At 44.6% G+C, this 26695-nt stretch overlaps 2 protein-coding genes across 12 annotated transcripts in view; both read left to right on the plus strand.

Moving 5' to 3' along the window:
- The window catches only part of KIAA0825 (KIAA0825 ortholog), a 279595-nt gene extending 272402 nt beyond the window's left edge, over nucleotides 1-7193 (plus strand). For 4 of the 5 annotated variants that reach the window (XM_054054846.1, XM_054054850.1, XM_054054847.1 and 1 more), the window contains one exon: nucleotides 434-7193. In XM_054054846.1, coding sequence (XP_053910821.1) covers nucleotides 434-548 — 115 coding nt within the window. In that variant the 3' untranslated portion in view covers nucleotides 549-7193. The remainder of the gene's footprint in view (nucleotides 1-433) is intronic. The other variant, XM_054054849.1, reaches the window with a different exon arrangement.
- A 13628-nt stretch (nucleotides 7194-20821) lies between these two features.
- The window catches only part of FAM172A (family with sequence similarity 172 member A), a 309719-nt gene continuing 303845 nt past the window's right edge, over nucleotides 20822-26695 (plus strand). For 2 of the 7 annotated variants that reach the window (XM_054053578.1, XM_054053579.1), the window contains exon 1: nucleotides 20866-20927. The gene's annotated coding sequence lies outside the window, so the exon portion shown is untranslated. Of the gene's footprint in view, nucleotides 20928-21832; nucleotides 21893-25176; nucleotides 25268-26695 lie in introns of those variants that run through there. The other 5 variants (XM_054053583.1, XM_054053576.1, XM_054053577.1 and 2 more) reach the window with 5 other exon arrangements.

Genomic DNA, 26695 nt, shown 5'->3' on the forward strand with positions numbered 1-26695 from the left:
TACAGTATTGTCACTGCAAGAGAATGACGACCATTAGGTTGGCGACCACGTGGTGTTTGAGTTCTTGCTGCAAACTATACAGACTCTTGATAGCATCTGCTTAACTTCAAAAACACTCATTATCTCTTCCACTTTTCCTCTGCTGGTTTTACAAGTCTTCCACCTCTACCAGCATGATATAAAACAGAATAAGAAAGTACTAACACAATAAAATCAAGTTTTTGTGGTAGTTTTGACAATTTCTGTCAATTGCCTCACAGCCATACCTGTTGTGTGGGGAAGGTTTTTGCAGTTGTGTTTTGTATGATCCAGGAATCTCAACCGCTGTGCCCCACCACTGGGGGTGGGGGGCAATGAATCGATACTGAGTTTTTATTTGACTTGCTTGCTCTAAACACATAAAACATTTAAGTACACATTATTTTTCTTTCAGGTGGGAGATGAAAGAAGGTGCAGATCTTGAAGATGAGGAGAAAGTTATGGTGGAAGACTTAAAAAATGTTTATTTGACACAGAGCACTCCTACCTCAGAGGATAAAGAAGAATAATTACCACGACAGGCTTCGGTAGCACCTTTTCTGAATTCAACATGATTAACTTAATGGCTTAGTTATAACTGACAGGACTAGAAAGCTCAGGAATATATATCTCGAGTAGGAGTTTTAAACCAAAGAATGTTCCCCTGTTATTGTCTAGTCACCCCATCCAGGCAGCAATTGTTCACACATGCTTAAGGTGAGAAACAATACGTGAGAATGTCAATGTCACAAAACAAGGCGGGTGCATCTTGATGTTGCAGGGGTATAAACCTGAATGGCAAACCAAGAATTGTCTTAGAAGCATAAAACTCACTCTGAAAATAGTGGAACTTTGGGCATGTGCTAAGCAAACACGCATGCTACACTTCAATCGACCATTTTGAACTGAAAGGGAGCCTGCCCTCAGTTAGTGTTGCTCAAGAACCTTTTCTCTCCCTTGATGCCCATGTTCTAGTTAGTCCTGCCATTAAATCACCCAAAATGTATGCAAAAGGGCCAGTACAGGCCATAGGACTACAGTCCTTTGTGAGTTGATCTGGGATGAGTATGTTTGGCCATTATTCCCAAGCTGAGCTTCATCAGCATTATTGCCCTAGCAAATGCTAACTTAGCATCCAGAGTATGCTATAGCCTAAAATGCAAATTATAGAGAAACTTGTTAGTAGCTTTCAAAGTTTTGAGAAGCATGTTTTCATTTAAAAGAACTATTCACAGGCAGTGCACAAAGAACTATCTTAGCGGTGAACTGAGAAGATAAAATTATGGCATCATAGAATAGTTTGGGTTGGAAGGGACCTCAAAGATCATCTAGTTCTAACGCCCCTGCCACGGGCAGGGACACCCCACTAGATCAGGCTGCCCAAGGCCCGATCCTGGCCTTGAACACCTCCAGGGATGGGGCGGCAACAACTTCCCTGGGCAACCTATTCCAGTGTCTTACCACTGTCATGGTGAAGAAATTCTTCCTAATGTCTAGTCTAAATCTGCACCTCTCCAGTCTACACCCGTTCCCCCTCATCCTGTCACCACAAGCCTTTACAAATAGTCCCTCTACAGCTTTCCTGTAGGCCCCTATAAGATCTTCGCTATAAGATCTCTTCTGAGCCTTCTCTTCTCCAGGCTGAACAAGGCCAACTCTCTCAGCCTGTCTCAGCATTGCATTATAAAGAATGCGATACTTATTTCCGATAAACACAGTAAAATTTCATTTTCAAAGCAAGCCCTGCCAATATTCGGATTTTCCAAATATTAAATGTTTTTCTTTTCAGTAAAATTTCTTCCTCAGACATTAAAAATAGTTGAGTTAGACAGGTGGATGTTGTGACTGTATTTTTTATACAGAAGGTGTAGTTGATATTTCCTTAGCTCCACAGAAACAATCCATCATTCTCCTACTTGTTTCTGGCATTGGAAGTCCAAGGGAACAATTTCCTCTGCCTGATGAAAGACGCTGGGAAGAGCTTCCTAAGGCTGCAACTTGGGCTACAGCTGTTCCTGTTCCAATCACATCTTCTCACAGGTGCTATTATGGACATAACTCAGACCACCCGAACAGGAGGAAGGCACATTTCTTTCCTAAAGACTTCAGCAGCAGCATGGGTAACTACAGCCCTAATGGTACTATAGGATCTAATCTAAAATGCAGATTCGCTTGCTCTTTTTCTTTTTTTATGTAAATTATCAGACCATTTAAAATGAAAATAGGAGCCACTGCATCTTACCTGTCCTGCATCAACAAAAGGGCTGTGAGGAACTAATGCCTCAAAATTGCTAGCAATGTTATTTAAAGAATAAAACAGACCTTTTCTGCTGCTGATGACACAGTAATTTTAGATGATAAAGAAGTTATGAAGTGCAAGAACAATTTTTCTTTGCTTTATATTTCACCATTGAAGATCAGTTGTGGTCTTAAGGTTTAAAGCAAGGGCTACAGGAACTGCCTGTGATGGCAGGTATGGTATTGTGAAAGATGATGCTCCAAGCCATACTATTAATGTGTTAGTGCACGTGGAAGCTGGAGTTTAGAATCATCCTTCATATTTTATCAAAATCTATTGTACATAATTAACTTTCTGTATAGTCACATAAAGTGAATTTCTGTCTATGATGTGGTGAAACTGACTGAAATACTTTTTGTGAAAAAGCTCCCCTTCTGGAAACCACTTATTCTTAATAGGATAAACTTTGCAAGTGGAATAAGTTAACCCGAATAAAAGCCCTCGCTTACTCTGAAATCGGGATATCCATACAGGGAGGTATTCCGAGCTGGTTAATATCCTTTAAATTAATAACATAGCTAGCTCTGTAAACAGTCCCATTAAAAAAAAAGAAATTAATTTTTTATGCCTTTCCCCCCCTTCTCTCCCTGTCAAATTAATTCAGCAGTAACCCACCAGGTAGCACTAGGGCAATTTTTTCTTTCTTAGCAAGATTATATTTATAATCTTTACCAATGTGGAGCTGACAAGACAGAATAACTAGCCTGAATTAAAACTCAACCTCTACACAATATTTAATTTGGATGTTTTTCTTCTCCAAACATCTTTATATATATATATGTCTATGCAATCTAATGTATGTTTGAAATTGAATTTGTCCCTCAGTCCTTGCAGAGAAACAGCAGGGCTTGGTTTGTTGGCAACATCGTGATCCTGTTAAATGACCTTCAGAGTATGAAAGAAACACCCTCTTGGCAACATCACTTCTGCTGAAAAGATACTTTCACAAGATTCACATTTGTTCAATAGAATTACAGTAATAATAAAAAGATGTGTAACTAAGATTGCTAAATAACATACCATTAATTTATCAAGGCTGCTTACTTTAAACTTAAACCCTTAATTGAAGAAAAGTGAAAGACACTTGAAAGAGCTGTTCGTTTTTACATTGTAAGGTGTGTAAAATTAGCAGTGCTTGTGTAACAGACTGATGCTTTCTTTGGCTTTTCTCAATAAAATAATCTATATTTTTTAAAAAGTTCTGCTGATTCTAAAGTTCATTTAAGATTAATTGCATTTTGGAGAGTGATGGGTTCATAAAGCTGCAATGTTTTGCTTTTGTTTAGTATGTCCTGTCTCTTTTGACACTGCTTCTTGATCCAAGAACATCTCATGTTTATGTTTAGCCTCAATAAATGAGGGCAACACAGGACAGATTTTCTGGCTGCCATGTGGGGTCTTTGTGGTATGACCACTGCCATTTGACCATGCAAACTGCCTCTGGAAAGGCAGTCTAAAACAAGGTTTAAAGTCTGTTGTGTGCAACAGACCTTTCTAAATGGGCAAAAGCTGTCCTATTTGGCTCAGCCGAGTTAGCTTGAAAGGGAATTGTTATATTTATAGAAATGAAGCAGATTGGATAGCACAAAGTAAGTAACTATGCATTACCATAAATGCTACACCTAATTCTCATTTAACATATAAGTATGTTTAGCCCTTTTTACAAAACAGGCTTAAATGGGAGACTTCATGGCATGGAATATCTCTATTTACATTTGTTTATTATCCAGTTCAGAGTGCTCCAAATCTTAACACCTTGCTGCTTTTTAGAGGCAGTTAATAAAAGTAGAAGCAGGGCAAAATTGAGATAGCATTAATAATTATGAAACTGAAAAAAGACATGAGAGAGAGAATTTTGGGGAAAGATAGGCCTTAAGACATAGTCCTGCCCCTTAGCGACTGCGGTCTGGCAAACAGCTTCCTGTAGATCATGCTTTATTCCAGGAAAGCGCTTTTGTAGAGACCACAGGCAACAAAGCTATTTGCTCTGGAAACATACACGGCAGCAAATGGATGTTCTCTAATTCATCTCTGCATCCTCACAGCAGTGCAAGGTAGGCATGAGGCTGGCTTCTTCCAATTAGCTTCCTCTGACAGAAATATTCCATTTCCCTCTCAGCTGTGAGGTCTCCACGAAACACGACTGAGTCTTATCTACAGTGAGATACCAATTACATGCTGATATAAAACTATTTTATGGAACTCCTTAAAAATATGTGCAATCATTTTTAGTGACAGACACTGTTCAGACTTCTAAGGCAATAGTCAAAAGACTGAGGAATTAGACTCATTGCCCAGTTAGGCATGAAATGAGACAATAACGTGATGGCAACAGGGAGATTTTTAAGCAAGCATGTAGATCTTGAGGAGGTCCTGGCTGGTGCAAAGCCACTTCTCTGTGCTAACTGTCCATATTGTAAACAGTGGTGTGAGTGGAAGTAGCAGCTCCAAAACTGTTTTAAGTATAATACACAGGAAAAAGGCAAGGGTGAGCTTGCTTTTCTCTTTACCTTTGGTTTCCAACACTTGGAAAGTAGACTAAATCAACTGCCATTGCCAGGCAGGCAGTACAGGAAAAGCATGCAAGGTTTTGAGTAGGCTAGGCAATACTAAGGGCCTTGTAATACTCATCAGTAAAATAATGAAGGACCAGATTACTTCTCTCTAGCAGCAGCATTTGAGAATAGTTTTTTCTCTATTATTGCAGTAAGTGAAATAATCATAGAACACTGACAAAAACCACTCTAAAAAGCAAGGAATCATGCAAACAAGCAAAAATAAATCCAAACCTATTTTCCTTTTTCCTGAAAAAGTGATTCTGTAACAAGTTGTCCTGAGTTTGGCTGGGACAGAGTGAATTTCCACAAGAAACTGTGAGGGGACACAGCAAAGGCAATTGACCTAAACTGGCCAACGGGGTATTTTATACCATGACGTCATGCTCAGGATATAAGAGGAGTAGTTGTTTGGGGCATGGGATTGGCAGCACAGTTCCCAGCACAGTGGGCAATGCGGTTTGTGGCATGGTTAGTGATGCGGTAATCATGGGTCAGTATCATGAATGTGTTTCACAGCACAGTTTAGGTGTGTGGCTGTGGAGCACGGCTTGGGATTCCAGATCAGGAGCGTGCTCACCATTGGGTTTTGGGCAGCACGTGATTTGCATATCCTGTTATTATTATTTTTATGTTTTCTCTTCCTTTGCTGTTGATATACTGTTCTTATGCCAGTCCACGAGTTTTACCTCTGTTGTTTCCAATTCTTCTCCCCATCCCATGAATGAGTGGCCATGCAGCCACACAGCTAAACCATGACACAAGTCTCTCAGGACGAACTTGCAATTACTAAGTACTAAGAATATAAAGTGATGATCTGAATTAAGATTTTACATCTGAATTTAGAAGGCAGCTGTTCCTAAGCTGACAAGGATCCATTCAGGTCACGGCTAGTACAAATTTGATACTTCAAGCCCTTTAGACTCAGGACAACTTCAGCTGCTAGTAGGTTGCAACCATCCCTGCAGAGATACTTTTTAAGTACTTCCCGCTAAAAAATAAAGTGTTTTAATGTTAAAATAGCTTATTATCCAGTTTCTGCAGTAAATCAGTCGAGGCTCCAACACACATTAGTCTCAGTGTCTGCACAGTCCTGGGTCACATCAACCCTCTATCCAGAAATAAGGCAAAGAACTTTGTAATGGTGATCATACTCAACAGGTATGATCTTCTCCAGTGACAAGCTCCAAAAGTGCGCTGTGTCATAGAATCATAGAATGGTTTGAGGCAGAAGAGACCTTAAATATTATCTAAAATCAGGTTACAAACTTTCTTAATGGTAGAGGCTTTCTGCAACAGCCCATAACTGACTTTTTTTTTTTTTTGGGACAGCTTTTTAGAAAAATAATCTCTTTCCAGCTCTCTCAATAAATAAATATATTGATTAAAATTACTATCATAAAACAAACATGCCATCATTAGAAAACATCTGGTGAATGATTACCAGCCTACCTATGCCTTAAGACAACTGTCAATGACATGGTCATTTATATTTTCTCCCTATATGAATGTTACACAATCAACTTCGGTAAATTTGTAATTACCTAATATCCAACTACTTTAATTCTTTTGCCCCCTAATAGGTGTCTTCTATGTAGCTACAAGAAAGCTGGAGGGGGACTTTTTAAAAAGGCCTGTAGTGACAGGACGAGGAGAAATGGCTTTAAATTGGAATGGGGAAGATTTAGACTAGACACAAGGAGGAAATTCTTCCCGATGAGAGTGATGAGGCACTGGCACAGGTTGCCCAGGGAAGCTGTGGATACCCTACCCTGGGAGGTGTTTAAGGCCAGGCATGACGCGATAGCGCTTTGATCAGCCTGGTCCAGTGGGACGTCTCCCTGCCCATTGCAGGCGGGTTGGAACTGGATGATCTTTAAGGTCCCTTCCTAGTGAAACCATTCTATAGTTCTATATTTACCTTACAATTACCCTGTACCCTACACTAACCTATATGGCTAATAATTTCAGGTTCAGGGTACTCTGAGCGGTTCTGCTTCTCATGTTCCACATGCATTTTGTAATATAAATGTTTTTTTTCATTGTTCTAAGCTACCTGTGTTATCTGGGATAGTTGGAGCTATTTGTATGCATTGCTGTCTGTGAGTTATTTATGAAGTTTTTACCTAAACCAATGTATTTTGCCACAGGTTTTATTTCCTTTAAGTTCCCTGAACTTTTAATTTACACTTGGAAATCCATACTGCATCTGTGTTTACAAACACCTGTTTACATATCAATAAAAACTATACCTTCTCAAACCTCACGCAGAGTCCTAGAGAACCAAGAATTTAATAAATGTAAAATTCAAACCAACCATCTGAAAGACTATCATTCAAGAAATGTAGTCATTTCCACTTCGAATTTCACCTCTCTGTATATTCCAGAAATAACACCCTTAAGGAGTTGTTTGTTTCTGTTCTGGACTACTGGTATCTTCCACTCTACACAATAAATATGTTTTAAATGGATTTTATTATGTAGACTAAAATTATGCTTTTCCTCTAGAGAAAGGGATGCTGGAGAGGTAAGAGGCTGAGATGGCAAGTTGGTTCTGTTCTGGTGTATGGCCTAGCAAACAGATTATTTTCTACAGTAAACCAGACATGCCTTTGGGAATGAAATATCTTGGCAGGAGTCCTACCTCCAGATATGTATTAATGTCAGGAAATTGACAGCTGAATGTGAAGTCTAGTAAGGCTTTCTTCAGAGGCAAATGGACTAGGTCTCTTCTGTTCTATTCCAGTTAAGATGCCTGAATGCCATGCACACCCAGCCACATTATGAATCATAGAATCATAGAATGGTTTGGGTTGGAAGGGACCTTAAAGATCATTCAGTTCCACCTCCCCTGCCATGGGCAGGGACACCTCCCACTGGATCAGGGTGCTCAAAGCCCTATCCATCCTGGCCTTGAACACCTCGAGGGAGGGAGAATTTCCTCCTAATAGCTAATCTAAATCTACCCTCTTGCAGCTTAAAACCATTCCCTCTCATCTTATCCCTTCATTACCTGCTCAAGAGCTCCTCCTCAGCTTTCCTGGAGCCCCTTTCAGGACCGGAAGCTGCTCTAAGGTCTCCCCACAGCCTTTTCTTCTCCAGTGCAAACAACCCCAACTCTTCTCCAGCCTGGCCTCGTATGGGAGGTTCTCCAGCTGTCACATCATCTCTCTGGCCTCCTCTGGACTCGCTCCAACAGATCCATGTCCTTCCCGTGCTGAGGACTCCTGAACTGAACTCAGGGTTCTAGGTGAGGTCTCATGAGGATTAGAAGGGGAGGATCCCTCCCCTTGTCCTGCTGGTCCCACTGCTTTGGATGCAGTCCAGGACATTGTTGGCTTTCCTGGATGCAAGCTCAACTGGCAACTCATCTCAAGATTCTCATCCATCAGTACCCCCAAGTCCTTCTCTCCTGGACTACTCTCAATCTATTCTCCACCCAGGATTCAATTGTGCTTGGGATTGCCCCGACCCAGGTTCAGGAACTTGCCCTTGGCCTTGTTGAATTTCACGAGGTTCTCCTTGCCACACCTCTGCAGCCTCTCCAGGACCTTTTGGATGGCACCCCTTCCCTCCTGTGTGTTGATGGCACCACATAGCTTGGTGTCATTGGCAAACATGTTATGTACCTAATGATGTCTATCCATATCTAAACTCTGCCTTCTATAAAAATATAATGCTCAGGAATGATGATACTTATGGAGCTCTGTTTGTTTCCCAAACTGAAAATCAATATTGATGCAGAGATCTCAGCAAAGTACTTCCATTTTTACCTTATGTCACTACAGTGGACTGTACATAAATAAATGTTCAGTTATTCAGCCTCCTCTATGACAGGCAACAAGAGTGCTGTTGAGTATCACACACAAGTACAAGATGTGACACAAAAACCCTGTCACGGTTTGGCCCCGGCCTGGCCAATTTCAGCAGCTAAGACCAAGCAGTTGGACTCCCAATCCTCCCCCGCCCAGGGAAAGGTGAAAGTGAAATGAGAGGAAAAAGACTGGTGGGTTGGAAACTAAAACTACAGCTTTAATAAAATGATGATGAAGATGATGATGATGACAATGAAGATGATGATATAAAATATACATAAATGTATGAAATCATGCCCCCACTCCTTGATGATTCCATCACCACAAATGCTGCAGAGCACATGTTGTTGGCTCATGTTGAACTTCTTTGTCCCACAGCACCCCAAGTCTTTCTATTCAGGGCTACGCTCAATCCATTCTCTGCCCAGCTTGTATCTGTGCTTGGGATTGCCCTGACCTAGATGCAGCACCTTGTACTCGGCCCTGTTGGACAAGACGTGATGGTTACAAGTAGTTTGAACATTGATAAAATCATTGTAACTGCCAGTAGTAGCCATAACTTGTGGTTTCGGTCTTTAAAAAAAGCCTCTGTTGTGGCAATAAGCACGACAAGTGTTAATCCAATCTAAATCTCTCTACTAAAATGGTCTGTCATTAACATGACTGCTTAGCTCGGCTTTCTCAACCATATGCCCCCTCCATGGCATATGTTAGATGAGGCCTTGACCAACCTGATGCTGTGGAAGGTGTCCCTGCCCATGGCACGGGGCTGGAATTGGATGGGCTTTGAGGTCCCTTCCAACCCAAATCATTCTATGATTCTATGACAACCACAATATTCCTTCTATGGTTAGGAGTGGGAAGAACATGAGAAATGCTGCTATCTTCCATTATACACCTTTTAGGGGTCTCATTTTTCCAGCCTGAGATCTAAAAGGAACATAACAGAAGAGGTACATGTATTTGCTTTTCCAGTTGATGTGTACACAAATCGTTTAGATGACAGTTGTACAATTTTTTTCACAAAAGTTATATAATACCCTGGAGCAGTCATCTGCTCTAACATGCATAATTTATCCAAAAATCAGTTGTGGAGTGGAGGGATTGATAGTTTGGAACAGAGAAATTATAGGTAAGCTAAGCAGATTCTTGCAAAAATAAATCATGTAATCTTACACTGAGATCCAATATTTCAAAATTCAAAGTACAATTAAATTGTTTGCACATGTAACAGCAGTGAAATAACTTTTGCAAGGTTTACATCATAAACCCATACATCTACAGAGTAAATAGTAGAACACAGACCATAAAGTTCTGACAATAGCATTGCTTTCAATCTTTCCTTCATTCCAACAAAACTTTTCATACTAGTCTGGCATTTTTTTGAACAACTATATACAGGACTGAAGAATTAAGAGTGGTAACTTGAAATATAGATGATATATATTTAATCTTTACAACAAATGCAAAAGCAGTAAGTGAAAAACAAAGACATAACAGACTGCAAAAACTCTTGAGAAAATGTAATGAAGCATAAGACTGAATGTCACGACAGATTTATGTATGTTCTACTTTCAGCAAAAACTGCTGAAGACAAAATCGAGAATATTTGTATCATACTTTTGGCACAACAGCAGGAACCAAAATAAATTATCCAGGAATAAGACACAGGAAGGAGATTCAGGGTGTAAACAACGAGCTGAACAAGAATTTTGAATTAAAGAAAACCTTCAAGTCAGGTTTTCAGCATTGCAGAGCACTCCAGAACATTGGGTTTTCTATTTTTTTTGTTTCACTTTTTTTTTTCTAATTTAATCCTGGTGAAAAGTGTTTCTCAAAAGGTAACACATCATCATTATCAGAAAAGCCAAGGTTTTTTTTGTTGTTGTTCATGAAATGCATTCTGTGTATTTATACACGATACATGGTACACAAAAAGCCAGTTCCATTGATGTCAATGCAAAATAAAAATGAAAAAAAGCCACAAAGGGAATTCCAAGCAGATTTGTTTTTTCTCTTACTATCTTTTCTTTTGGGCTTAGCCTCAGAAAGAATTTTTGTGACCCAAAAGACATGGGACAACTTTTCCCAAGAATCAGACATCCTAAATGTTGCTATTCTTAAATGCAACTGCCTCATGATGAAGTTATGCCTTTTTTTCCCCCTTAACCTATGGAAACATCACAGCAGCTGTCATTGACAAAAAAAAAAATGTTTAATTTTTAAGTGTAAATATGTGTTATGTTTTCCAGATCTGTGTGTGCCAAGAGCTGGGCTGATGGTGCTCATCAGTGTGGCCTCTATTGTGCAAACCTGATCTTCAGCTTTCAATATGTGGTGATATTCACAAAGCAGGTGACATGAGATGGTCAGTGGGATAGAGTAAAAGTATAAAGCATTTTTTAATGTAATTCTTCTCTACCCTGACACCCTTCACATCTTTTTGTCACAGCAAAAGGTTCCTAAACCAGATCACATCCCTCAATTTTAGGATTCAGTGCAAAGCTCAGGTGGGACCAGCGACCACTTGAGATTCATTGCAAATGCAAATCCAACCCATGTAAAAAAGTACTGTTCAGTCTCTGTATATCTAGGTGCCCCGTTATGAGGTTTAGTGTGCTCTTAACTAGCACTAATCCAACTGAGAACTGGAGATGTTAATACTTCACATTGTCAGGTGCTGGAAGCAGAAAAACAGGTACTTCTGAACACAGGCTGTGGTGTTATACCACCATGGAACCACAGGAGGATTTAGCGATTCCTTATACAAGTTGCATCGCAGAATAGCTATTAAAATCAGATATCCTACTTGCCACAATCATCTATCAGCTGCTTCTAAAATCCTGCCCACCTTCTGTGTGTCATCTGGAGGAGATAACATTTTCATTGTAAGCGGGTGGTATAAAAAAAAGACAAGATACCTTCCGTCATTCCAAATTCCTTGTCCTTTCTTTTTCTATGTTTCAGTGTCTTCCTGACAGTTCACATTTTTCAGGCAGCTTTTAAAAAGTCAAAAAAGAAAAAGTCAATAGAAACAAATAAAATCTAGGAAGACAAAAACTATAAAGAATGTATGGTAGAGAATGGCAATAAGAAATACTGCATTTTGCAGCTTTCTCCTTTTTACACTTTGACTCTTTTCTCACCCAAGTTTCATATAATACCTAATTTCCTTGGTATCCATTACTGAATTCCCTTTTTGTCTCTTTATTGTCAATTTATGTTGATGATCTTCTTCTCTGTTTCCACTACACTAGAGGATTAAACAGAGGATTGCGTTTTGGGGTTCAAAACAGTTTCATTCATAATGTCTTCATTCAGCTTTTCTGTTCAATTTTTTTATGAGACTTGACATTTTTTTTCAGCCATTTGAAGTAAGCCTTGTTAAAGCAGTGTTTATGTTACTGTAATAAGAACTGTCTTCAGACCATGATCACTTGTCATAGACACTACAAATATTTGGTTCCCCTGGTGTGCTCCTCTTTAGATATGGTGATGAAGTCTTAAAATAACTTCTGCCATGTACGATACAGTTCTTTTGAGTTACATTTTTTGCCTCTAAATTAACAAAAAATACAGTGTTTTCATGCTGACAGCACTGCAAATTCCATGCTCTGTCATGCAGCCCTTGGTGAGAGCAGCTTTTCTCTTTCCATGCAGTGGACAGACCCTTGCAGAGCCACTTGCCCAGGTCAATGCCTCCTTCATCCATCAGCCGCCCTGCTTATCTCACATTCCAGGGCATTGGAGGGCCCTTCCTTTGAAGGTATTATCACTTTACTCTGAGTCTTATTTCTGAGTTTGGTGAATTTTCCCCCTCTGTGCTGTTTTCAGTGCAGTGTCACCACTATTTCACATGACTAGCAGTTGAAAATACTTCCCTTTGAAACTCTCTTTCAAATTCAATTTCCTAATTGCTTCATGTGAAAGGAATACAGTCTCTGGCCTTTGTTTTATCACGTATATTTTGGGAAGGAAAAAACAAAGGCGCAGTAACAAAAATGAGTCCTTCAGGGATCAAGTCCAGGCAAACCCTTCATAGATATCTGGCTCATAAAAGAAAAAAGGAGAAATACCTCTCTACTGCAGACCCATGACCATCTGCCTGTTGGCTTAACCATCATTACAGGAAACAGAAAATCATAGAATCATAGAATCACAGAATGGTTTCAGTTGGGAAAGACCTTTAAGATCATTGAGTACAACCACTCATTCAACCCTGCTAAGTCCGCCACTAGACCATGTCCCCAAATACATATCCAGGTCTCACAGGGTCTTCAAGAAATCTTAGCGTTGCCTAAAACAGACCTCTTCCCTCCTCATTTACCCTAACTAATGAGTTCATAGCAAAGGTTTTCTGTTCTTTCAGTGCCTGACTTTGAACTTTATTCTGTTAAATTCCATCCTGTTTCCTGCTCTAATTGTTATTCATACCTTTCAACTTAGTATCACCTGCAAATTTCATGCACATCAAAATCTGTCTCATTAATGACTATATTGCATATATTATGTCCAAAACCAAACCACAGTCATAGAATCATATCATAGAATCACCAGGTTGGAAATGACCCACTGGATCATCGAGTCCAAACATTCCTAACACTCCCTTAAACCATGTCCCTAATCACTTCATCCATCCATTCCTTAAACACCTCCAGGGAAGGTGACTCGACCACCGCCCTGGGCAGCCTGTTCCAGTGCCCAATGACCCTTTCTGTGAAGAATTTTTTTTCTGATATCCAGCCTGAACCTCCCCTGGCGGAGCTTGAGGCCATTCTCCCTTGTCCTGTCCCCTGTCACTTGGGAGAAGAGGCCAGCTCCCTCCTCTCCACAACCTCCTTTCAGGTAGTTGTAGAGAGTAATAAGGTCTCCCCTCAGCCTCCTCTTCTCCAGGCTAAACAACCCCAGCTCTCTCAGCCGCTCCTCATAAGACTTGTTCTCCAGCCCCCTCACCAGCTTTGTTGCTCTTCTCTGGACACACTCCAGAGCCTCAACATCCTTCTTGTGGTGAGGGGCCCAGAACTGAACACAGGATTCAAGGTGCGGTCTCACCAGTGCTGAGTACAGAGGGAGAATAACCTCCCTGGACCTGCTGGTCACACCATTTCTGATACAAGCCAAGATGCCATTGGCCTTCTTGGCCACCTGGGCACACTGCTGGATCATATTCAGTCAGCTGTCAACCAACACCCCGAGGTCCTTCTCCTCCAGGCAGCTTTCTAGCCACTCTTCCCCCAGTCTGTAGCACTGCATAGGGTTGTGGTGCCCCAAGTGCAGGACCCGGCATTTGGCCTTGTTGAACCTCATGCCATTGGCCTCGGCCCAGTGGTCCAGCCTGTTCAGATCCCTTTGCGAAGCCTCCCTACCCTCCAGCAGATCCACACTTCCACCCAGCTTAGTGTCATCCGCAAATTTGCTGAGGGTGCACTCAATGCCTTCATCCAGGTCATTGATAAAGACATTCAACAGGGCTGGACCCAGTACCGAGTCCCGAGGAACCCCACTTGTAACTGGTCTCCAGCTGAAGTTAACTCCATTTACCACCACTCTCTGGGCCCGGCCATCCAACCAGTTTTCAACCCAGGAGAGTGTGTGCCTGTCCAGGCCAGAGGCAGTTTCTGCAGCAGAATGCTGTGAGAAACTGTGTCAAAGGCTTTACCGAAGTCCCCAAAGAGTGTTCCTTCTTGCTTATCTCCTACTGTGCAACTGCCTTTCGGCTTAGGCTTCTGCAGCCTCTTCCTTAGCTCATCCACATCCACTTTATCGGGTTATTCTGGTTTGAATTATTATCATGCTGCTGAGGCTGTGCCCTGAATCCTGGGTTCAGTTTTGGGCCCCTCACTCCAAGGGACATCAAGATGCTAGAGTGTCTCCAGAGAAGGGCATTGAAGCTGGTGAAGTGTTGATAGCACAAGCCTTATGAGGAACAGCTAGGGGAACTGGGGTTGTTAAGTCTGTAGAAAAGAAGGCTGAGAGGAGATCCCATCACTCTCTACAACTGCCTGAAACGAGGTTGTAGTGAGATGGATGTTGCTCTCTGTTATGGCTCGCTTTAAAAAGTGAGCTCTTTATCCAGGCTCTTTATGCCAGAGAAATCCAAAGTCACTCAGGAGGAGAGTGTAAACAATATTTTTTACTAAACAAGGTACATGCCCTTAAAACACTGGATTCAAATGATCAAACAACAAGCCATACGTGACAGACCAGCAACAGAAAAAACGCAGCAGCCGAAGGTACCGGAACAGCCCATCACTCAGCATCAGTTGGTGACATTAGTTAACAATCTGTTTAACCAAAACTGCAAAACCAGCACAGAGAGCCCTAATGCTACCACAGTCAAACCAAAATCAAAACCAAATTGCCAGCTACAGTCCGCTACACGTGTTACAAAGAGAAAAAAGAGAGAAAGAAAAGAAGAAAAGAGGGGAAAGGAGAAAAGACAGAAATAGTTGCAAGATAAGTAGAAAAGATAAGAGATAGTCACCACCTTAGGGACCTCACATGTTGCAACATGTGTTTCTTTGTCCAGTGGGTCCAGAAGATGGTGGGTGTCCAGCACAGGAGGTTGAAGGCTTTCACAGAGATTTTTAAGCTCTCTGTCCCTGACCCTCGCTGGGGTCAGGCAGTAGAGCAGGTAACATGCCCAGGCATGCTCTCACTAGGCAGGTTCCAGACATGCTCTCCAACATGTCCACTACTGCCACTTGGGGCTGGAAGGTGTCAACTGCTTTGACCCAGTAATCCATGCCATACCATGCCAATACAGAGGGGAAATATAGGGGGAAAATACATCTTATTACAAGTGGCTCAACTAAAAATTCCAAATATAACTCATAAAATGTAAGCAGACCAGTTCTCCAAGACATTACAATATCTTCTGCATTGAAGGAGAATATGATTTCAGTTTCCTTCCATGGGTCATTCAGAAAGTCACCGAGAATAAAATATACTAGCTTGGTGCAAAAATAATTACTGGTTTTGTCATTGTGAACTGCGATGCTGATTTTGGACTAAACTTTTATTTAACCATGTTCACGTAGTATGCCATTCTAAAGCACAAAGTTCACTCTACTTATTTATGCCAGCAGTTTTGGTTTCGCTGTTTATTCTTTTATATACCATGCTGTCAAATTAAAGGTGGAAAAAAGCAAACCCAAGCAATTTTGTTGTACGAGTCCAAAAGGGAACATAAAGCAGCAAAAACTGCCAGCAATGTCACCCAAGCATTTGGCCAGGGGATGGTCAGTGAATGTATGGCTCAACAGTGGTTCCAAAAATTTCATAAGAGAAACCAGACCCCTGAAGATGAGGAGGGTCGTAGACATCCCTTTTTGATAGATGATAACTAATCGAGGGGCATTATTGAAGATGACTCATGCAAAGCAACTCAAGAGGTTGCAGAAGTACTCAATGTTGTCTGTTAACAGTTGTTCAACATTTGCACCCAACTGGAAAATTTAAAAAAATTGCCATTACAAAGTCTGTTCTGCCCTTCTTTTGTACAATAAAAATGATCCATTTTCTTGATGGCATTGATATGTGATGGAAAATACATCCTATACAACAACCAATGGCGCCCATGCAGTGGCTGGGCTGAGGTGAAGCACCAAAACACTTGCCCAAACTGAAGCTGTATTGAAAGATGTATGGTGGTCACTGTTTGGTGGTTGCAGGTGGAATCATCCACTAAAACTTCTTGAATCCTGGAAAACCATCCAGCAGAAGATTGCCAGGAGATCAACAAAATGCACCAAGAATGGCAAATTTTACATCCAACACTGTTCTATCAAAAAGGACCAATTCTTCTCCATGACAATGCTGACTGCATGCCTCACAAATGACTCTGCAAAGGCTGCATGAACTGGGCTGAAAAAAATTCTCACTCAGCGCCCTCCCCAGATCTCTCGCCCACCAATTAACACATTTTCAAGCATCTCAACAACTTCTTGCAAGAGTTTTCCATGAGCAAGCAGCAGCCTAAAACACCTTGAAGAATTCATCAGTCCCAGGATTATAGAATGCCATGCTACTGGACTAAATGGACTTGTTTCTCATTGGCAAAAACGTGTCGATTCTAAAGCTTCCCATTTTGATTGATAGATTTTGTTCTCAGCTGAGACGTACTCCTTTAAAGTTGGTGGTTAAAAACGGCAATTATTTTTGCACCAACCTAAGACAAGCTTGCTGGTTTCAGTCATAACAGCACGCAGCTGGGATAAACCTGGATAAAAAATGTTTTATCTTCTCCCACACAGACCATTAGTCATGACCAGCAGCCAAAAGGAGGTGGAAGATCCCAGTTGGATGCTTTGGCACCCGGTCTGTCTCAGTGGACAGAATAGCTCACCACCTTCCTGCACCAGCAGAGCCGTGAGCAGTGGAAACCTCCAATGGCTGCCTACACAATGCTAGTTTTCAGAAGTCATTTCATCAAATCCAGGAAGGTTTTCAGGGAGCAAGACAGCACACTCCTGAAATGAAACTCAACATGACTTCTCTTGCTGTGCCAGAGCCAGGGTGCTGGGGCTGCTCAGGGGTCAGTTTGGCTTGTTTTCCTATGGGCTGATACCAAACTGTCCTCTTCTGTTCCTGGACGACTGACACAACTGGAGTAAAAAATTTTAATCCTAAATCTGTTCTTTTTACAAACTCCTGAGGTAACAAAACAGAAGTGTGGTCTTCCCAGCCAGATTCATCAGTCTCAGGGCCCTTCCCTACCAGCCACTCTGAGAGGATGACATATCCCTGGCCATCTCCTGACTTGCCTTTCCAGTGGCTGCTGGCCTCATGCCTCAAAAGTCAGCACCAGCACCGGCCACATTTGTCGGGAGTGCCAAAAGGCAGAGGGGTCGGCAGGACAGGGGTCGGCAGGGCTGGGGAGGGATGAGGGTACACGAGGGGACAGGGATACACAAGGGGACATGAGAGGATGGTGGAGGACAAGAGTTCAGAGGGATGAGGGGACGGATTGATGAGAGGGGGTAAGGGGGTGGGTGGAATGACTAGACAAGTGAGGGTAAAGGGATGGGGGAGATGAGGGGATGAGGGACATGAGGGAATGAGAGGATGCAAGGGCAGGGAGATGAGGGGATGGGAGGTGGATGATGGCATGTGCAGGGATAGGAGGATGAGGGGATAAGGGACAAGGGAGAATGAGGAGATGGAGGGACATGAGGGAATGGAGGACAGGAGGGGACAGGAGAGAGTGAGAGGATGGGTGGACATGAGGGGATGGAGGTGGGTGAGGGGAAGAGAGAGGACATGAGAGGATATGGGGTACATGAGGAGATGGAGCAGGGTGAGGGGACAGGGGATACAGAACGGGGGATGAGGGAATCGGGCGATGAAGAAATGAGTGGGATGAGGAGGGATAGGAGGATGAGGAGATGGTGCACATGAGAGGATGATGAACATGAAGAGACAGGTGTGATGAGTCGACAAGGGGGACAGTGGACATAAAAAGATGGGGAAACAAGAGGACAGGAAGACACAAGGGAATGGGGGACATGAGGGGACAATGAGGGAATGGGAGGATTTTCACAGAAAGGGTCATTGGGCACTGGAACAGGCTGCCCAGGGAGGTGATCAAGTCACCATCCCTGGAGGTATTTAGAAGACGAGTAGATTAAGTGCTCAGGGACATGGTTTAGTGGTTGATAGGAATGGTTGGACTCAATGATCCTAGTGGTCTTTTCCAACCTGGTGATTATATGATTCTATGATGAGGGGATGAGGGGGGACACGAGGAGACAGGAGGGGACATCAGAGGACGAGGGGATGAGGAGATGGGGTGACATGAGGACAGAGGAGGATGAGGGAAGAAGGGACACAAGGGGATGAGGGGACAGGGATGATGAGGGAACAAGGCAAGATGAGGGGACAGGGGAATGAGGGGACTGGGGGACATGAGGGGATGGAGGGAACATGAGGAGATGGGGAGTGAGGGGATAGGTGGGACAAAGGGATGGGGGGGCACAAGGTGATCGTGGGGATGAGGGGATGGAAGGGACATGAGGGGATGGGGGGATAAGGGGACTGGGGGGACATGAGGGCATGGAGGGGACACAAGGGGACACGGGTGATGGAATAGGACAAGGAGACTTGGGGGGGACACATGAGAGGACAGAGCAGGATGGGGTGGACAGGAGGGGATGAGGGGATGGGGAAGATGAGAGGACAGGGGAACATGAGGGGGATAGGGAGGGCAAGGGAACAAGAGGACAGGAACATGAGGGACAGCGGGATGAGGGGAAAAGAGGGACAGGGGATGAGAAGGGGATGGGAGGACACAACGGGAGAAGTGTGGAATGAGGGGGCGGGAGATACAAGGTGATATGAGGAGACAGAGGGGACGCGAGGAGCGGGCGGGGGGAATGAGTGGACAAGGGTATGATGACGAGATGACGGGGGGATGAGGGGAACAGGAGGGCAATACGGGAATGTTGGGGATGAAGAGACAGAGAAGGATGATGTGACACTGGGGGGGAATGAGGGGACTAGGAGGATAAGAGGATGACAAGACAGAGGGATGAGGGGATGGTGGCGGAGGTGAAGGGGGAATGAGGGGATGGAAGACAACAAGGTGAGGAGGGGAAAAAGGGGAATGGGGATGAGAGGATCATGATGGAAGGGATCAGGGGACAGGAGGGAATGAGGGAATGGAAGAGGGAATAAGGGGACAGAAGGACATGATGCGGGGGGGATGAGAAGATGGAGGGGACATAGCGGTGATAAGCAAAAGCAGACGGGGTTTGGGAATGTGTGGGGTGATTAGAGGACAAAGAGATAAGAGGATTTGAAGGGATAGGGAGGTTACGGAGGGAATAAGGGGCAGGAGGGACAGAAGGGGATGGAGGGGAACATGAGGGGACCGGGGGGGGTGAGTGGACATATAAGAAAGGGGACGGGGGGGGGCACAAAGAATGGGAAGGGAATGAGGGAATGGGGCAGGATAAGCAGACACAAGGAGAACAGGGGGATGAAGAGAGAAGGGGGAATGAAGAGATGGGGAGGGATGAGGGGATGTGGGAATGGAGACTGAGGGGATGAGGGGACGGGAGGACTGGGAGGGAGAAGGGGTGGACTGGGGACAAAAGAGGACAGGAGGGGATAAGGGGGACACACAATGGGACAGGGGGTGGATGAGGGGGACACACAAGGGGATGGGGGAGTAGGTGGGGGGAACACACAAAGGGACAGGGTGATACCCAGTTTGAACCTCCCCTAGCGCTGCTTGAAGCCGTTCCATATTGTCCTATCACCTGTCACTCAGAAGCACATACCAGCTCCCTCCTCTCCACAACCTCCTTTCAGGTAGTTGTAGAGAGCAATAAGGTCTCCCCCCATCCTCCCCTTCTCCAGGCTAAACAACCCCAGCTCTCTCAGCCGCTCCTCATAAGACTTGTTCTCCAGCGCCCTCACCAGCTTCGTTGCTCTTCTCTGGACATACTCCAGAGCCTCAACATCCTTCTTGTGGTGAGGGGCCCAGAACTGAACACAGGATTCAAGGTGTGGCCTCAACAGTGCCGAGTACAGAGGGAGAATCACCTCCCTGGACCTGCTGGTCACACCGTTTCTGATACAAGTGAAGATGCCATTGGCCTTCTTGGCCACCTGGGCACACTGCTGGCTCATGTTCAGCCGCTGTCAACACCCCGAGGTCCTTCTCCTCCAGGCAGCTTTCTAGCCACTCTTCTCCTAGTCTGTAGCACTGCATAGGGTTGTTGTGCCCCAAGTGCAGGACCCGGCATTTGGCCTTGTTAAACCTCATGCCATTGGTCTCGGCCCAGCGGTCGAACCTGTTCGGTTCCCTTTGCAGAGCCTCCCTACCCTCCAGCAGATCCACACTTCCTCCCAGCTTAGTGTCGTCTGCAAACTTGCTGAGGGTGCACTCAGTGCTTTCATCCAGGTCATTGATTCCCGAAAAAGTCCCCTCTGCTCAGCACAGACGGAACCGAACAAATTCTGAGCGCCTCAGAAACCCCGTTGGGAAGAAAACACGCCGCAAAGTCGCGCTGTGAGCGGGGCATTCCGCCTGACTTTCAAACCCACTCAGCTAAGGGGGCGAAACGCCGCCCCGCCTTAGCTCGAACCGCCGGCTCCGCACGCTCCCCCGCGATCGCGCGGTCCAGCCCCGCCCCCGCCGCGCTTCCGGGTTCCCCGGTGACGCCACAGCGCGCGGACCCGGAAGCGGCGCGGGCGGCGCCCGGCCCGGAGGCTCCGTAGAGCCCGGCCCGGCAGGTACGTGCGGGACCGGTGCCCTTCCCAGGCCCGTCCCGGGCCTCATCCCGTGCCCAATCGCGTTCTCCTTCCCAGTCCTGTAGCCGTTCCCAGTCGCGCACCCAGTCCTATTCCTGGTCCCGTTCTCAGTTCCATTCCCAGTCCTCTTCCCAGTCCCATTCCAGATCCTGCCGCTGTTACAGATCCCATTCCTAGTCCCATTCCTGGTTGCCTTCTCAGTCCTATTTCTGGTCCCATTCCCGTTCCTGGTCCCATTCCCGTTTATGTCCCCGGTCACAGTAACAGCCTCCTTCCCCTTCTTAGTCTCGTTCCTAACCCCGTTCCCCTTCCTAGTCTCATTCCCAGTTCCAGTCACATTCCCATTCCCGGTGCTGTTCCCGTTCCTAATCTTGTTTCTGGTCTTTTTCTTGTTTTTAGTCTTGTTTCTGGTCCTGGCCCTGTTCCCAGTCCCAGTCTTGTTCCTTTTCCTAGTCGCATTCCTAATCCCATTCCCAGTCCTGTTCCTCTTCTCCTTCTTAGTCCCATTCCTGGTCCCGTTGCATTATTCATTCCCAGTCCCATTCCCATTTCCACCATTTCCAGGCCTGTTTCCAGGCTGAGTCCTATTCCCACTCTCATTCAGTTCCCATTCCTAGTCCTGTTCCCATTCCCAGTCCCAGTCCTGTTCCTAGTTCTGTTCCGTGTCCCGGTTCCAGACCTGTTTCTAGTCCCATTCCCTTGCCTAGTCTTGATCCCAGTCCTGGTCCCTTGCTCGCCTTGCAGCTGCTGCAGCTCATAAGCCACCTTCTTCAGTGGCAAACAGAGCAGAAACAGGGGGAAACCAGTTGCAATTTCTGCCTTTCTGATGAATTTCTTTCCCAAAACGCATCCTTATAGAGGCTGAGAGAGTTGGGGTTGTTCACAGAGAAGAGAGGCTGTCCTAGAGAGATCGTGGCTGCCCCATCCCTGGAGGAGTTCAAGACCAGGTTAGATGGGGCGTTGAGCAACCTGATTCAATAGGAGGTGTCCCTGCCCATGGCAGGGACGTGGAACTGGCTGGGCTTGGAGGTTCCTTCCAGTCCAAGCCATTCTATGATTGTATGATTGAGACTTCAAGGTGACCTTATTGCGGCCTTTGTTTCTTAAAGAGGGCTGATAAGAAAGATCCTAGAATCGTAGAATGCGAGGTTGGAAAGAACTTCAAGGATTATTTGATCTGACCTTTGTAGATGATCTATAGTTTGAGTGAGATGGCCCAGCACACTGTCAAGCTGAGCCTTAAATTGGCCGGTGTATAGGAATCTAAAGGTGGGGAAAAACCTTTTAGCTGGACCTGAACAATAGGACAATGGGGAGTGGTTTTAAACTGTAAGAGGAGAGGTTTAGACTAACCTCATATTAGGGAGAAATTTTTCATGCCAAGGGTGGTGAAACAGTGGCCCAGGTTGCCCAGAGAGGTGGTGGATGCCCCGTCCCTGGAAACATTCAAGGTCACATTGGATGGCGATTTGAGCAACCTGATTGAGTTGAAGATGTCCCTGCTTACTGCGCGGGAGTTGGACTTGATGACCTTCATGGTCCTTTCCAACCCAAACCATTCTATGATTCTATGACTTCCATAGCTGACTGGTGCTTCCAGCTGCTCCTACAAATCCAGATGTGCCAGGCTTCCCTGCTCCCAAGCCCAGCCTTCCCACACATGACAACAGGTGCAGCGTGAGCTCTCCATCCTGACTTAACCATGGTTGTCGTTGCCAGTGCTGCTTTCTCAGTGCTGTCCTATGGCAAACAACTTTTTGGAGTGAAGTATCTCGTAGTTGGTCCGACGGCTTAGTAAGCTGCATGAAATAGTTATGATTTCTGAGAGACCCAGGCGTGAATATTGGGAGATATTCTTTCATTTTAAGTTATTACTGTTGGTTGGGTTTGCTGTGATTGTGGGATAACTTGGAGTTCGTTATTCAGAAGCATCACATTTTGTGCATCCATAGCTCCTTCCAAAAAACCCACATGCTTTGCTTTTTAAACAAATTTTGGCTTCTTTTTTCTTTCAAAGATGAAAACACCACGGCAGTTAACTTTTGGCTGCGGTGTGGCATGAGCCAGGCTGCTCAGTCGCCTCTAAACCTTCTAAAGAACTCTTCATGAAGTGTAGCATCCACTTCATCCATCTCTGCAGGAAGTTGTTGGCTCAGGTGGGAAGTTTGAATAAGGAGCTAACAGGCCTTGGTCAGGTCATAACCATCAGTGGCAAAAGAGATGTTATAAAATGAACTACAATTGCAAGGCTAAAAGGGTATCTCTGGTCTGAACCACACAACAATGTGGTGACACGGTGAAGAGTAGGATGGTGACAAGGTTTGAAGAAGGATGCAGCAAAAAGGTGGAGTCCTTATCATAATCAGTATTTTCTAGGCATCATTAATGAGACACTGGCTGGAGGAGGGTGGCAGCGCGTTGTGCTACCTGTGTTAAAGCTGCCAGTTGGTAGCGTATTGGATGGAGAATGCCTTCAAAGTGTGTAGATCTGGTACTTTGTAGTTGTGTAGGAAAGGTAAAAGTGCTCTTGTGTAGGAAAAACTAAAGTCTTGGTCATGGGAGATACTTAACAGCTTGGAAGATGTCACAGAGTGGTACCAATTGGCTACAGGAAAGCTGGGAAGGGCCTCTTTGTCAGGGAGTGCAGGGATAGGATGAGGGGGAACAGTTTTTTGTTGAAAGAGGGGAGATTTAGATGAGATCTTAGGAAGAAATGTTTCCTTGTGTGGGTGGAGAGGCAGTGACACAGGTTGCCCAGAGGAGTCAGGGAGGGACTTTTACAAGGGCATGAAGCGATAGGGGGAATGGAAGTAAATTGTAAGGGGGAAGATTTAAATTAGACATCAGGAAGAAATTATTCACGCTAAGGGTGGTGAGACACTGGCCCAGGTTGCCCAGACCAGTCATGGCTGCCCCATCCCTGGAAGTGTTTAAGGCAAGTTTGGATGGGGCTTGGAGAAGGGAGGTTGGAACTGGATGGGCTTTAAGGTCCCTTTCAGCTCAAACTATTCCATGATTCTGTGAAAATACAGGAATCCTGTCTGTTTGTGCTCCTCTGAGTTTGAAATTGAACAGATCTGGTGTTCTATGTGTTTTAAATGTTATTTCACTTTCCTTAAAGAGAAAACACCCTTTCTGTGCTTGTGAGGCTGTTCGTCTTCGCAAGGTCTCTGTCAGAAGCCCCAGGCAGGAGCAGTGCCCATTGCTGAAGCTGCTGCTGTCACTTTCCACCCTGTGTGCCAGCCTTGGTGTTAGTTTGGGCTGTCCTGAGCCTGTCTTGCTCCAGACATGGAGGCAGAGGTAACATTCATAGTGTTTTTGCTGACTTGACTCTCCTTGTCTGAAATAAGTTAGTGTCGGAAGGACATGAAATCTTCCAGCAGTGCTGAGCCACTGGAGACAGAGAAGGGCATCATCTTTTCAGAAGCATAGTGCACTCTCAGAGTGTGGTCTGCATTTCTGAAATACCTTTAATTATTGGAGTTTTCTCACCAGTGCCTGTTTTCTTCACATTGCTTTTTCAGTGATGGTAGCCAATGATGATTAATATGTTAATCTGCTAGTTGACTTGGCCATAGTTTTTACTGAATTGCCTTTTACATACCAGTTAGCTAATATTTGGGAGAGCTTCGCCTTGTAATTACTCAGTTGGGATTTATCTGTTAGTCTCTTTTGACAACCTTATTTTTTTCTTTCCCCCTGAAGACTCAGCGCTGACTTTGGAGGTTTTGTCCGTTCCGGGTTCTATAGAAAAAGTTCTGAATGCGACTTTATTGCTGGTACTTTGAATTTGACTCACTGTTCCTTTGGAGAACAATGTGCTGTGGTGACTGAGGGGTTTTCTTAGATTTACAATAGATTCCTGGAATTCTTTGGAGTAAAACATACATACAAAGAATGAATGGATATCTCTTATTTTTTTCCACTCGCTTACTGGAACAGATTGGTTAACACTGGGAATGAAAATATCTGCTTAGGAAATGGAGCACTGCCCTATGAGGGTTTCTTTTTGTGCCTTAGAAGAGACCTTTTTTCCTCTGTGTAAGTATAGTTGTACATATCTCTGCTCAGCCTGTAGATCAGTGTCACAGATCGGTGCTGAGTGGAATTCCTGAGGTGCAGTTTGATGGGTTTAAAGTGCTTGTTTGTCATGGATGTTGTTTGGTGTTGTAAGTGCTGCAGATAGGATTTGTGTTAGGTATTTAAATACACGCTTTTTTATATTTGATAGGAAGACACTGGAATGAGGACTCTGAGAACTCTGTGTTTAACCGGTCGTAGCATTCCTCACACTGTTCTTGTAATGTGACCGAGCTTTATTGGTAAGTGATCTTGGAAGGTGCCCCTGCCTGTGGCAGTGTTTTTGGAACTGGATGATCTTTAAGGTCCCTTCCAACCCAAACCGTTCCATGATTCTGTAAAAAGCTACAGTATTCTATTTGTGCTGATCCTTCACCTTTATGCTCAGCTCCCACCAGATACTCATTAGTGCTAGTTTTGGTATCTTGCAAGCTCTCATCCTACTCAGGGACTTCAACCACCCTGACATATGCTGGAAAAGTAGCACAGCAAGATGTAGGTAATCCAGGAGACTCCTAGAGTGCATTGAAAGTAATTTCTTAATCCAACTAATAGAGACCCCGACCCAAGGGGATGCAGTACTGGACCTAATGGTCACTAATACAAGTGAGCTCCATCAGTGACATTAGGATTGGAGGTAGTCTGTGCTGCAGTGATCATACGATGGTGGAGTTTAAGGTCTGTAGGGATATGGGACAGGTGAGGACTATAGTCAGAACCCTAAATTTCAGGAAAGCAGACTTCCAGCTCTTCAAGGAGTTACTCAGGAGAACCCCCTGGGACTTGGTTCTCAGGGACAAGGGAGCAGAACAGACCTGGTAGATACTTAAGAATGCTTTCCATGAAGCACAAGAGCACTGAGTCCCCAGGTGTAGGAAATAAGGCAGGAAAGGGAAGAGACCAGCGCGGCTGAGTTGAGACCTGCTGGTCAATCTCAAGAACAAGAGGGAACTGCACAGGCAGTGCAAGTGTATAGGGATGCTGGTAACCTGGGAAGAGTATAGGGACGCTGCCTGGTTGTGTAGGGATGAGGTTAGCAAGGCCCAGGTGCAGCTGGAGCTGGACTTGGCAAGGGAAGTGAAGACCAACGAGAAGGGCTTCTACAGGTACATCAATCAGAAGAGGAAGATTAAAGAGAATGTACGTCCACTGATAGTTGGGAATGGTGACCTCATACCAACAGATGAGGAGAAGGCTGAGGTACTTAACAAGTTTTTTTCCCCTCAGTCTTCACTGACAACCGCTGTCCTCACCCCTCCTGGGTCATGGGGCAACAAAATGGTGACCAGGGGGTAAACCCCCTCCCACTGTAGAGGAGGATCAAGTTCCTGAGCACCTGAGAAACCTGAACATCTGTAAGTCTATGGAACAGAAATCCAGGTAGATCACATCCATTGGTTTTACCGTGTCCACTGCTGTGGTTACCCCGTCATAGAAAGCGACTAGGTTGGTCAGACAGGACTTGCCCCTGGTGAAGCCATGCTGGCTGCCATTAATCACCTCCCTGTCCTCGGCACAGGATGGGGGATGATGTGATTTGGCCTGCAGAGAAGGACTTGGGGGTGCTGGTCGATGAGAAGCTCGACATGAGCTGCAGTGTGTGCTTGCAGCCAAGAAGGCCAACTGTATCCTGGGCCACATCAAAAGAAATGTGGCCAGCAGGTCGAGGG

Source organism: Cuculus canorus, chromosome Z, assembly GCF_017976375.1.
Source record: "Cuculus canorus isolate bCucCan1 chromosome Z, bCucCan1.pri, whole genome shotgun sequence".
NCBI classification, from domain to species: domain Eukaryota; kingdom Metazoa; phylum Chordata; class Aves; order Cuculiformes; family Cuculidae; genus Cuculus; species Cuculus canorus.